General features: G+C 43.3%; 1 protein-coding gene across 1 annotated transcript in view; it reads right to left on the bottom strand.

Annotated features, from left to right (window-relative positions):
- LOC122540375 (probable glutamate receptor) overlaps positions 1–12150 on the bottom strand; it is a 37639-nt gene that overhangs the window by 14528 nt on the left and 10961 nt on the right. The window contains exons 4-6 of the mRNA XM_043676015.1: positions 8650–8712; positions 5955–6137; positions 4966–5192 (exon numbers count right to left, since the gene is read on the bottom strand). Coding sequence (XP_043531950.1) covers positions 4966–5192; positions 5955–6137; positions 8650–8712 — 473 coding nt within the window. The remainder of the gene's footprint in view (positions 1–4965; positions 5193–5954; positions 6138–8649; positions 8713–12150) is intronic.

A 12150-nucleotide genomic window follows, 5' to 3' on the forward strand; every position in this document is an offset into this window, starting at 1 on the left:
AGAGAAAGAAGAAAACATACTTTGATGTCATGGGTGAAAGTGGCTTTCTTGTAAGTGACCTTCAGTTTATGTTCTTGATTTTAACCTACCTGTGTTGAGAGTCTCCCTGTGTTTGTACTAATGGTGTTTTCACATCACCCAGCAATACTTCTTGGGCACAGATGAGACTCCATGGATAGAGGTCTATGCTGAGAGCCTACTGTGCTATCTAAAAGCATGGGGAGCAATGCATATACATGATATTGGGTCATGTTGAAAACCTTTAGCCATCCTTTTACAACATTCCGTGTGTTCAGCGCTCCCTCTGTGTGCAAGGTGTGCTGACAATGGATTGTCCAACAGTTGGTTGTGTCAGGGAGGTGTATCACACAGACCGGATCCATGATGTAGGATGGCCACAGAGTAGGCGACCTGCTTTCCTGTGTGCCAGTGAACAAAAGCCAAAAGAAAGGTGTTTCCCACAGCTCCTTCCCTCACAGGTCACTTATCCAGCCACCTCTGAGTGTGTTAACAGCTGTCTACTTCCTGAAGAAGGTTTTATGCCCGAAACATCGATTTTCCTGTTCCTTTGATGCTGCCGATTCCTGAAGAAGGGCTTATGCCCGAATCATCGATTCTCCTGTTCCTTTGATGCTGCCTGACCTGCTGCGCTTTTCCAGCAACACATTTTTAAGCTACTTCACCATTGTACTCTTCCCTGGAGCCTGCAGTCCCCAGTCCAGAAGGCGAAGCTGCCAGGGCTTGGTTCTGCAGCAATGAAAACACTTGACCACTGCCCCCCTGATCTCATGACCATGATCCACTCCCTCAACAGACTGACTGGACTGCCCTGGACTAGAAGTGCCCAGACTCTTGACTGGTGCCTGTGCATCTTCCTTACTGCATTAACCTTACCCCCTCAGCCTTGCCACCATGGAGCCAACAGACTGACCGTTACCCATTCCCAATACACCACCACACCACCCACAACCCCCGACCAGTGAAACCCCAACTGGATGTCACATAGAGCAGGAGTGACATTGATGTAGCACGTTGCAGTGCTATAAGATGTGCAGCCACAGCAGTATGAATTGCTTAGCAGCAAGAAAAGCTACCTGTTGTTGTGTCTGTTCAAATTACATGGCAAGGGAAGGCAAGGCCGAGCACGTAGGTAGCCACAGTGTGAGTGTGCACACAGAGAGCAAGTGAGCAGCACTGGGATATAACCCCGCCAGTCTGCGAGTTCGTGCCAGGCCCTGTGCACACAGTGTCCCTGTTGCAGCCACTCAATGCTAATTCCCATTACATCCTGCAATATGAGTCTATTCTTCCAGTGCATTGGAGAAGTGCCCGGACAGTCATCTGGGATTGGCAGATGCCAGATGCTAGATACAGTGTCCCAGGGTGAGGGGCGCCCGTGCCTGATGACCATGGATCATGCCCATATGCTATTGTTTGTTTGTGGGCAACATGGGTATTGTTCAGAGCAAGTGGGGAGCTGAACTCATCAGGTACATACTTTGGTTTCCTTGTTGAGTTTTCCTGACCTCCAGCTTGTTGGCAAATTCAGTAAATCAGGAGGCTGAATATTAATGAGGTACGTTGTGACCTGAACAGGGCCTTCAACAAACGTCAATCCCCGTCAATTTGGTATCTGGCTGCTTCCGAACAAGAATCTCACCATACTGCCTGTGAAAAACCATGGTGTGGAGGTGCCGGTGTTGGAGTGGGGTGGACAAAGTCAGAAGTCACACAACATCAGATTATCGCCCAACAGGTTTATTTGAACTCACAAGCTTTTGGAGCGCTGGTCCTTTGTCAGGTGGAGTCTTACGAAGAAACAGCGTTGTGAAAGTCTGTGATTTCAAATAAACCTGTTGGACTACAACCTGGTGGTGTGTGATTTCTGACATTGTGAAAAGCTATAACGATGGAGTGAGATGATCTTGGCATTGTGAATAGCCCCACCCATTGCCACCTGACTCTGCCAAACATTACACCATAGCCCACATTGTTCTGATCCCTTGAAGATTTGGCCCAGGGAGAGTAACTCTGCAAAGTTACAAATACCTGCTGTACTAACAAAATTCCAGCAAGTGGCACAATTGAGCTGCTGGAAGCTCCTGTTCTAAATAGTTCCACCAGAGGGGATCAGTGATAATGCAGTCCTGTCGCATTGTTTAAAGTTATGGTGATGCTTGAAATAACTCCACAGAGGCCAGTATCCTGTCACCAAGTCATGCTTTATTTACATGTGGAAAGTCCTTGACACTAATCCAGCTCCCTCAGAGCCAGCTCTCAGAGTCAGCAGGATGTCTGACACTCCTTTTCTTAGTGAACAGAACCTCTGACATTCCTGTTCTTTTCCTGTTCTCTTTTTTTCTTCCCACACTTTTTTTATATCACGGTGGCACAGTGGTTAGCACTGCTGCCTCACAGCGCCAGAGACCCGGGTTCAATTCCCGCCTCAGGCGACTGACTGTGTGGAGTTTGCACGTTCTCCCCTTATCTGCGTGGGTTTTCTCTGGGTGCTCCAGTTTCCTCCCACAGTCCAAAGATGTGCAGGTAAGGTGAATTGACCATGCTAAATTGCCCCTAGTGTTAGGTAAGGGGTAAATGTAGGGGTATGGGTGGGTTGCGCTTCGGCGGGGCGGTGTGGACTTGTTGGGCCGAAGGCCCTGTTTCCACACTGTAAGTAATCTAATCTAATCTAATCTAATCTAAAGCTGGGGCTGTTTTCCCTGGAGTTTTGGAAGCTGGGGGGTGACCTTGTAGAGGTTTATAAAACCATGAGGGGCACGGATAGGATAAATAGACAATGCCTTTTCCCCATGATGGGGAGTCCAAAACTAGACAATATAGGTTTAAAATGAGAGGGGCAAGATTTGAAAAGGACAACTTTTTCACACTTAGGGCGTTGCATGTATGGAATGAGTGGAGGCTGATACAATTACATATTTAAAAGGAATCTGGATGGGTATAAGAATAGCAAGGGTTTCAAGAGATACAGGCCAAATGCTGGCAAATGAGACTGGATTAATTCAGGATATCTGGTCAGAATGGATGAATTGGATGGAAGGGTCTGTTTCCCTGCTGTACAGCTCAATGACTCTATGACTCTTATAAGAAGCAGCTGGTTCAGTTACCACTACTTGTAGTAAAAGGCTTGGGTCCAACTTTGATGGGGCGACATTATTTGTGAAAGATTCACCTCAACTGGCTCAACATTTTTCGATTAGAAAATGGCTGCCTGAGTGCAGTCCTAATTCAATAGCCAGACATTTTTCAGGAAGATCTAGGGATTATCAAAGGAGTCAAGGTCAGCTTGCAGGTTGACCAAGGAACAATTCCAGAATTCTGCAAGACCCACTCAGTGCCATTTAGACAAATATAGAGGCAGAAATCAGAAGGCTGAAAACAGAAGTCCAGTTTGCAGAATGGGCAGCTCCAGTCATACCAATTGTGAAGCCCAACAGTTTGGTTCACCTTAGTGGGGATTTTAAACAAACAGTAAACTGCTTTTCACAGCCGGATAAATACCCAATCCCTCACACAGAGGACTTACACTCAAAGCTGGCTGGAGGGGCGCTGACCATCATAAAGCTGGGCATGAACCATGTGTACCTGCAATTGCAGTTAGATGAGGATTCCCAGAAATATGTTACAATTAATACCCATAAGGGTTTGTACCAATAAACAAGACTGCCATTAGGATATCATCAGCCTGTGCAATTTTTCAGCAGATGATGGAGAACATTTTACAAGGTCTATCCCAGATCACCATTTCTCTAGATAATGTGTTAATAATAGGCAAGACCAATAAGGAGCACTTAGAGAACTTGGACATAGTCCTTAGGCATTTCTCTCAGGTGAGTGTATGCCCTAGAAGGTAACAAATGTGTGTTCCAGGCACCTCAAGTGATCTACTTGGATGACAAAGCTGACAAAACTGGACACATGTTTTGGAAGATAATGAGGGTGATCAAAGGTGACCCAGGTTGGTACGTTACTATGGAAAGTTTACATATAACCTGGCCTACATCCTGGCATCAACTCTTTAAAAAAAGGGTCAGCTGTAGAAATGGTCATGTAAGAAACAGCTATCATTGTGGAAGGTGTTGGCACACTATGATCCCAAGCAAGAGTTGCTGAGGATGAGCACCTCACCAAGACCTTCCCCAGAGCTCCAGCTCTCACTGAACAATCACCAAACCTCAAACAGATCGTTGTTCACAGCAAACTATCCGGCTTTCAGGACAACACCGTATACCCCTGTCACAGTAGACGCTGCAAGACGTGTCAGAGTGTCGACACGGATACTGCCATTTCGCTTAGGCCACCTCCCACCGTGTACGTGGCAGGTAGTCATGTGACTCAGCCAAGCAAATGCTATGGCAACAGATGAATGGACACCGCACAACAATCAACAGACAGGAGAGTTCCCTCCCAGTCGGAGAACATTTAAGTGGTCCAGGACATTCAGCCTCGGACCTTCGGGTGACCATCCTCCAAGGTAGACTTCGGGACAGACAACAACACAAAGTGGCCGAGCAAAGGCTGATAGCCAAGTTCAGTATCCATGCGGATGGCCTCAACCGGGACCCTGGGTTCATGTCGCACTACAGATGACCCCACTGCACTACACACACACACATTCACACGCTACTCCTACAGACCCTTACACTCACTGTCATATGCTCACACATACACTCTCACACTCACATGCAAACACGCACCCTCTCACACACTTATACCTCATTACACTCACACATACATACACTCTCTCATAGACACTTATAACCCAATCCCAATGTCAAGCTAAGGAGATTTTCTTACTTTCCAATTTTCACAATTCTTCATTTTTCTCCCTCTTTCCTTATCTCCTGCATTTCCTTCTTACTTTTTTTCTGTCTGTCATCAGAAACCTGATCATGCGTTCCAGTGCAATTGGGTCAGAACTCAATCCAATAAACATTGAAAGAATACCTTGCTGCAAGATACAGGCAGAAACAGGTCAAGGTGTAGGCGATGAGCAGACTGAGCCAGGTGTTAGCCGTGAATGGGCTCAGGAACTGGAAAAGACTGGCACCCTGGCTGTTGGAGTCTTTACGTATCAGGATGCTAATTCCCACAGACATGAACGGACGTGTAAAGCTGAACGCCTTCTCACGTTCCATGGTGATGGTCAATGGAGCGATGGCCATGTCTGCCTCCTGAGAAGAATCAGGAGGTGAAAATTACTATTTACCCTTCTCTCCAACAACAGCAGGCTTAGAGTTACACAAGAATGTTAAAACAACAGGTGAGGTGCACTGTTCTTTACCAACGTGACTCTGAACATTATCCATTTCATTCCTTATTCTTTGTGCTAGGCAATGAGTGCTGAGAACTATTTCACAATAAACAGCACTTCCCAAAGCAACAAAGTTTAATCAGGAAAAGATCAGGAGCTGGGCCACTTCCTGATATTACCCTTCATTCAGCCAAGGGTATTGGTAAAAAATATAGGAGCAGTGTGCAGGTTCATGCAAAATTAACTGTATCTCCTTCACAACCTAAGGTATGTAAGCCCCTCACTGAAGGGAAGTTCCCGGTTATTTTCACTCTGGTCTCACTGTTGTGGTAGATGCAGAGAGCAGATAGGATGTATTTACCTTGCAGTCAGGAATCTGACACCACATCATACTGACCAGACTGAAGACCTATGTGCAGGAGGCATGTGTAATAGACTTCATGACAATTATAACCATTCTATTATTGACTTTCAATCATAACAGTCGACTGGCACCCAACCCACAAAGAAGGAAAGTTAAACTTACTTATTTGTTTAGTAGCATCCAGTAACATAAGTGATTATTCTAGAAGGGTAGTCCTAGACTCATGATTTATTCAAGAAGATCGCCCATCATCACCTCAGGCAAAGAGGAACGGTCAATGATTATCACCCAACAATGAAACTTTTAAAAAAAGCTTACTTTTTCCATCAATTCTCCCAGCATTCCTGTCCATTTTCCATTTTCCAGTCTGCTTCCGTAGAAACCGTCCTTCACAAGTTTGATTTCATAACGGAACTTTAACCTTTCCGCGAAAATTTGAAGCAAATCAATACAGAATCCTTCGAAACCTCCTGAAGGCTTGGCCATAATGAATGGACTTTGCTTTTGAATTAAAAACATCAAGAAAACTCCATTAACATGATCACTGAACCAATCACACCAATGAAGTATGCTATGTAATGCAAGTCTTTCCTTTCTTGTCTGCATGAATAGCATCCAATCATTATAATTTGACTGAGTGTTTTAAATCTTTTTATTAGTCTCATGCAAGCTCATCCATTCTGGTTACCCAAGTGCTATGCTCAGGGCTTTGTACATATTTCTCACCACACAAACCAACATTAAATGTGCTTTGGAAGATAATCTTAATAAGATTTGTCTAGTAGGAAGAATATATTTTGCGAAATAGAATATTAGGCACTGAAGATTAACCCAAAGTGACCTGAAAATATGCTGACAGAATAAACCAGAGGAAGAGGCAGAGATTTTACTTAAAAGAGCAAAACTTGCATTTCTATAGCACCTTAGATAACTTAAGGCTGTCCCAAACACTTGACAGCCAGTTAAGCGCTTCGAAATGTAATGGCAGTTATACTGTAAGGAAGCATCTCAATCAATTTTCACTAATCAACACCCACCAATAACAAAAACAACCAGAATGGTCTGGAGCAATTCAACAAAGTCTGGCAACATCTGTGGGATGAGAAATAAAATTAACGTAACAAGGCCAATATGACTTCTTCAGAACTGAAAACGAAAGGTTTAGTTGTTTTAATTAACCCTTTTGGACATGTTATGGTATACCTTCAGTAGAGGTGAGACCTGAAGCTGGACCTTCTGACACAGGGTTAAGGATACTAGCATTGCCCCACTAGAATCCTTAAAAGGTTTCCTTTATACCGGTATCAAAAAAAAGAGTGGAACTTTGGTGAAAATATCCAGGGCAAATGTTAGAGGAGAGATGGTAATGGTAGTAGAGGAGAGATGATAATGGTAGGTATGAATAGTTGACAATAGATCAGTTTTGCTGGGATAAAATCCAAACATGATGGACGGGAATAGGAAAGGGTATGATAGAAATGGAGGACAATGTTCAAGGTCTGAAGTTGTTGCACTCAATATTGAATCTTAAAGACTGTAAAGTGCCGAAGTGGAAAATGAGGTGCTGTTCCTTCAAGTTGCGTTGGGCTTTGCTCTAGGATGGTAACGCTAATGTGAGACCAAGCTGGTGTATTGAAATGGCAAGCTTGGGGTCAAAAATCAAAAGTAATAAGATCATCTATTCTATCAATGCCAGCTGAGGGATAAATGTTGACAAAGACTATTATAGATGTGAGAACTTTTATGGTCGCTTGGGGAACCTTGGATTTACAACTCGTCTGCAAGTTGCCAGCTCAAATAGTGCAAGAATGTTTGGCACTGCAGTTTAAGTGACAGCCTAGATTATTAATTCATTGTCAACCTGTTATAACATATCCCTCGAAAAAGTGGGACTTGACCTGGGTCTCCTGATTCAGGCATAAGGGCAGTATCACTGCATCCATAAGAATCCTCAGTTCATAGTTTCAATTGTTTTTCCTTTGTTTATATATGGAATTGCCATCAAATATAAGCAAACAGCTTTTCCCACCACCAGGTCACTTGTGGCAATAGCTCATTGTCTTAAAACTACAGAATAAAATCTACTGACAGCCTCAAGTACCTTGCACTAATGAGTTAACTGAGTTTTTTTACAGAGATACAGAGCGCTAGCTCTGGACTAGTGTAGCTGATGCCAGTATAGCTGATACCAGTGTTCCTGCAGAACTTTTGGCACTGATCTGATGGACTTGAGTTTGTGTTAATGAATAATCCAAGTTTGGGGCAGAATGTCATAATGCAGGAATGCACTGCAAGGACACCGATACATGATCACCTTTCATTATTGATGGGATTAAAGTTTCATTTCTCTGTTAAAAATCACAGATTGCCAGGTTATAGTCCAACAGGTTTATTTGGACACACTAGCTTTCAGAGCGCTGCTCCTTCATCAGGTGGTTGTGAGGAGCAGCACTCTGAAAGCTAGTGCTTCTAAATAAACCAGTTGGACTATAACCTGGTGTGTGATTTTTAACTTTGTACACCCCAGACCAACACCAGCACCTCCAAATCATTTCTCTGTTTGTCTCCTGAAGTATCTTTGGGTCTGTTTTGCCCAAATTTCTGATGAAAATTCTCCTCATTTAACATTAAGTTCATTCCATTTCCCCATATCTGTCTACCTTCTGACCTGTACAAGCTAGACTGTGGATTTCAGAGCATGTTGGTGCTGTTAGATTATGACAATTAAGAGCTGGTCAAAACAATTTTACACAGGAGCCTTACTTAGGTTGAATAGGCTATCGTCCAATAATCTTGCAATGGATTTGAACCCAGAAATAGAAGGCTAGTTTCTAACCTATATTGATGCTCGGTCTTTGATACTGACTGTAGTTTTGTTCTTCTTAAACATAACTGCTATGGAAAAGGATGATGTATAAATCTGGTGGGAAAAGTTCCTGTTTGGTGCTGGAAATTGAATGCATTGTTGTGATTATTGTGATTGTGCTACCCATGTAACAAAAGGTAACATTACCAGAATGGTAGTGACTCTCAGTGTCTGATTTGAAAGCTCTCTCTTTTCTCTGATCTGCATCAGCTGAAAGATAAGAAAACAAAACCACGTTATTGGCCAGATTAGCAAGGAGGATCCTTCTCTGAATGATCTTGAAGAACATATCAATATTGCTCGTTTTTTCTGGGCATGTGGACAGATAGGAGCATTTAGCCATGGGGAGATTTAATTTTGATGAGTTTGAGTCTCAATCATTGAAGTTCTCAACATTGGGATTTCTTCCTTTCTTGGTTGAAGGAGAACATGGGTAATTTCCCTGAACTTGTTGTTCTGCTATGTGGGAAATGAGTTGAAGAATTCTACTTCTCTGGCACTCTCTTCTCAATGAGATTGTCAAAGCTAAAAATCACACAACACCAGGTTATAGTCCAACAGGTTTATTTGGAAGTGCTGGCTTTCAGAGCATTGCTCCTTCATCAGCTATCTATTGGGCTATAAACCTGTTGGACTATAACCTGGTGTTGTGTGATTTTTAACTCTGTCCACCCCAGTCCAACATCAGCTCCTCCACATTAATGGGATTGTGATCAACCTTAGATTTTCCCCAAATTGTTCCTCAAATGAGATGTCCTAGAACTGGGCATGATATTCTACTTGTGGCCCAGCTAATAAGTTGTGTAAGTTTAGCATTGCTAAGTTGTCATGTCGCTTATACCTTAAATGCACCAGATCATTTCACCCATCAAATACATGCACTCACTGACCTGCATCGAAATACAGTCCACAAACACCTTGATCTAACATTCTCAATCTTGTTTTCCAATCCCTTTGTGATTTTATTCCTCTCCCTCTCTCTATAAGCTCCTGCAAGAATATAATGGAATGGCTACAAGGCATTCTGAAAGGGGAAGTTGAGCAGTCAGAGACCACGGTCCATATTGGGATCGAGGGCATAAAAAAATGAAGACTGCAACCAGACTTTTGGGAGTTAACTAGGGAACTACAAAGCAGGACTTCAAAGATAGTAAGCTCCAGATACTCACAATTGTAAGTATACAAATAGAGGATAGAGCAGATGAATGCATGGTTGGAAAGATGGTTCAGGAGGGAGGGCTTTAGCTTCCTGAGGCACCGTGAGTTTCTACACGGTGAAAGGATTATATCTTACATCTAAACAATAATGGGAACCATCATCCTGGTGGGGAGATTTACTCATTTTGTTCAGGTGGATTTAGACTAGAGTGGCTGGAGGATGGGACCCTGACAGGTAGTTCAGAGGGGAGACAAGCTGAAATGGAATTAGGAGTTAAAGTTCATGTATGTGTGTCTGGAAGACAGTAAGAAGCAGGTTTAACAGGGCCAGATGGGATACATTTTAATGCAAAGAGACTGAGCAGTAAGACAGATAAGCTGAGGGGCACAGACAGGCATATGGGAGTATGATATCCTAGATATCAGTGAGACTTGGCTGCTAGCTGGGCAGGTTTACCAGCTCAATGCTGTTATAAAGTGTTCAGGTGAGGCAGAGAGGAGCATGGAAAAGGAGGGGTGTTGTAATATTAGTCAAGGAACCAATTATAACAGTGAGGAGGGATATATCTTGGAGGGATTGTTAAATGAGACCATATGAGTGAAAGCAAAAAAACACTAAAGAGGTAAGTGCACTGTTGAGTACATTCTATAGATTTACAAGTAGCTCAGAGAGAGATGAGAATTGAGTACTTAATGAAATTTCAGAGAAGTGTAAGAATAATAAGATAGCACCAGTAGGGGATTTTAACCACCTAATTATTAACTGGGATAGTTTGAGGATGCAAGGTAGAGAGGGAACACAATTCTTAAATTGCACCCAGGAGATAATTTTTTCGGCAGTCTGTAGAAAGTCCCACAAGGAAGGGGTTGTTATGTGCCTAATATTCATAAAGAAGCTTGGGCAGGTGAATAGTGTGTTAGTGGGGAACATTGTGGAGGTAGTGGTTGTTAGAATTGGAATAATTATAGAAAAGGCTAAGGATTGATCTGGATTAAATATTTTAAACTGGGGAAAGGCTAATTTTGCCAAGATAAGATACAGTTTGGCCCAAGTGGACTGGGTGCAGTTACTTGCAGATAAAACTGTGCCAGAGCAGACTTTCAAAGAGGGAATAGTGAGAATAGAGGGCAAATATGTTCCCATAAAGACAAAGGGTAGAGTCAAGAGACGCAAAGGTTAGGATTAAGATAAAAAGTGAAGCTAATGGCAGACACTGAGGGCTTAATACATCAGAAGAGTATAAATAGTGCATGGCGATCTTAAAAAGGAAATTCAAGAGTATGCAAGAGAAAGCATTGACAGCTGGAATAAACGAAAACCCAAAGGTTCTTTAAGAATGCATAAAGACCAAGCGAAGGACTAGGGAAAGAGTAGGGACCATCGAGGTAATCTGTGTGGGCACAGTCTTTAATTGGTCTTGACAAGGGAAAGGTTGATGCATGTGTCACGATCAAGGTGGGGGAGTTGGGAAGAATTCAACTGAGAGAGGGAAAGAAGTACGAGCAGGTTTAACAGCTTGAAAAGTGAGGGGGATAACAATGAACTGAACAGATGGATAGAGCAGAGGAAAATGGAATTCAACCTGGAAAAGTGTGAGGTGATGCACTTTGGGTAGGCTAACAAGGGATAACAGGAGAACTTTATTATCCTTGAACATACTGAAGATCAGAGGGAACTTGATATGAATGTCGATAGATCTCTGAAGATAGCAGGGAAAGTGGATAAGATGGTTGCAAAGACATTTGGGATACTTGCCTCTATTAGTTGAGGGATAGAATACAAGAGCAGGGAGGTTATGTTGGAACCATAAAAATTGCTGGTCGGACCACAGGTGGTGTACTATGTTCAGTTCTGGTCACTACATGATTGCAAAGGAGACTTCCCAGGATGCTGCCTGGGCTGGAGGGTCTGAGGAATTATGAAAGATTGGATTGGCAGCAATTGTTTTGCTTGGAGTAACAAAGGTTGAGAGAGGCCTGACAGAGGTTACCTCTGATAGAGGGACACAGAGTCATAGAGATGTACAGCATAGAAACAGGCCCTTCGGTCTAACTCATCTATGTCAACCAGATATCCCAACCCAATCTAGTTCCACCTGCCAGCACCCGGTCCATGTCCCTTCAAACCCTTCCTTGTTCATATACCCATCCAGATGAGTTATAAATGTTGCAACTGTACTAGCCTTCCACCACTTCCTCTGACAGCTCATTACGTACATGCACCACCCTCTGTGTGTAAAAAAGTTGCCCCTGAGGTCTCTTTTATATCTTTCCCCTCTCACCCTAAACCTATGCCCTCTAGTTCTGGACTCCCCGACCCCAGGGAAAAGACTTTCTCTATTTATCCTATCCATGCCCCTCATGATTTTGTAAACCTCTATAAGGTCACCCCTCAGCCTCCGACGCTCCAGGGAAAACAGCCCCAGCCTGTTCAGCCTCTCCCTGTAGCTCAGATCCTCCAACCCTGGCAACATCCTTGTAAATCTTTTC

Source organism: Chiloscyllium plagiosum, chromosome 34, assembly GCF_004010195.1.
Source record: "Chiloscyllium plagiosum isolate BGI_BamShark_2017 chromosome 34, ASM401019v2, whole genome shotgun sequence".
In the NCBI taxonomy this organism is placed as follows: domain Eukaryota; kingdom Metazoa; phylum Chordata; class Chondrichthyes; order Orectolobiformes; family Hemiscylliidae; genus Chiloscyllium; species Chiloscyllium plagiosum.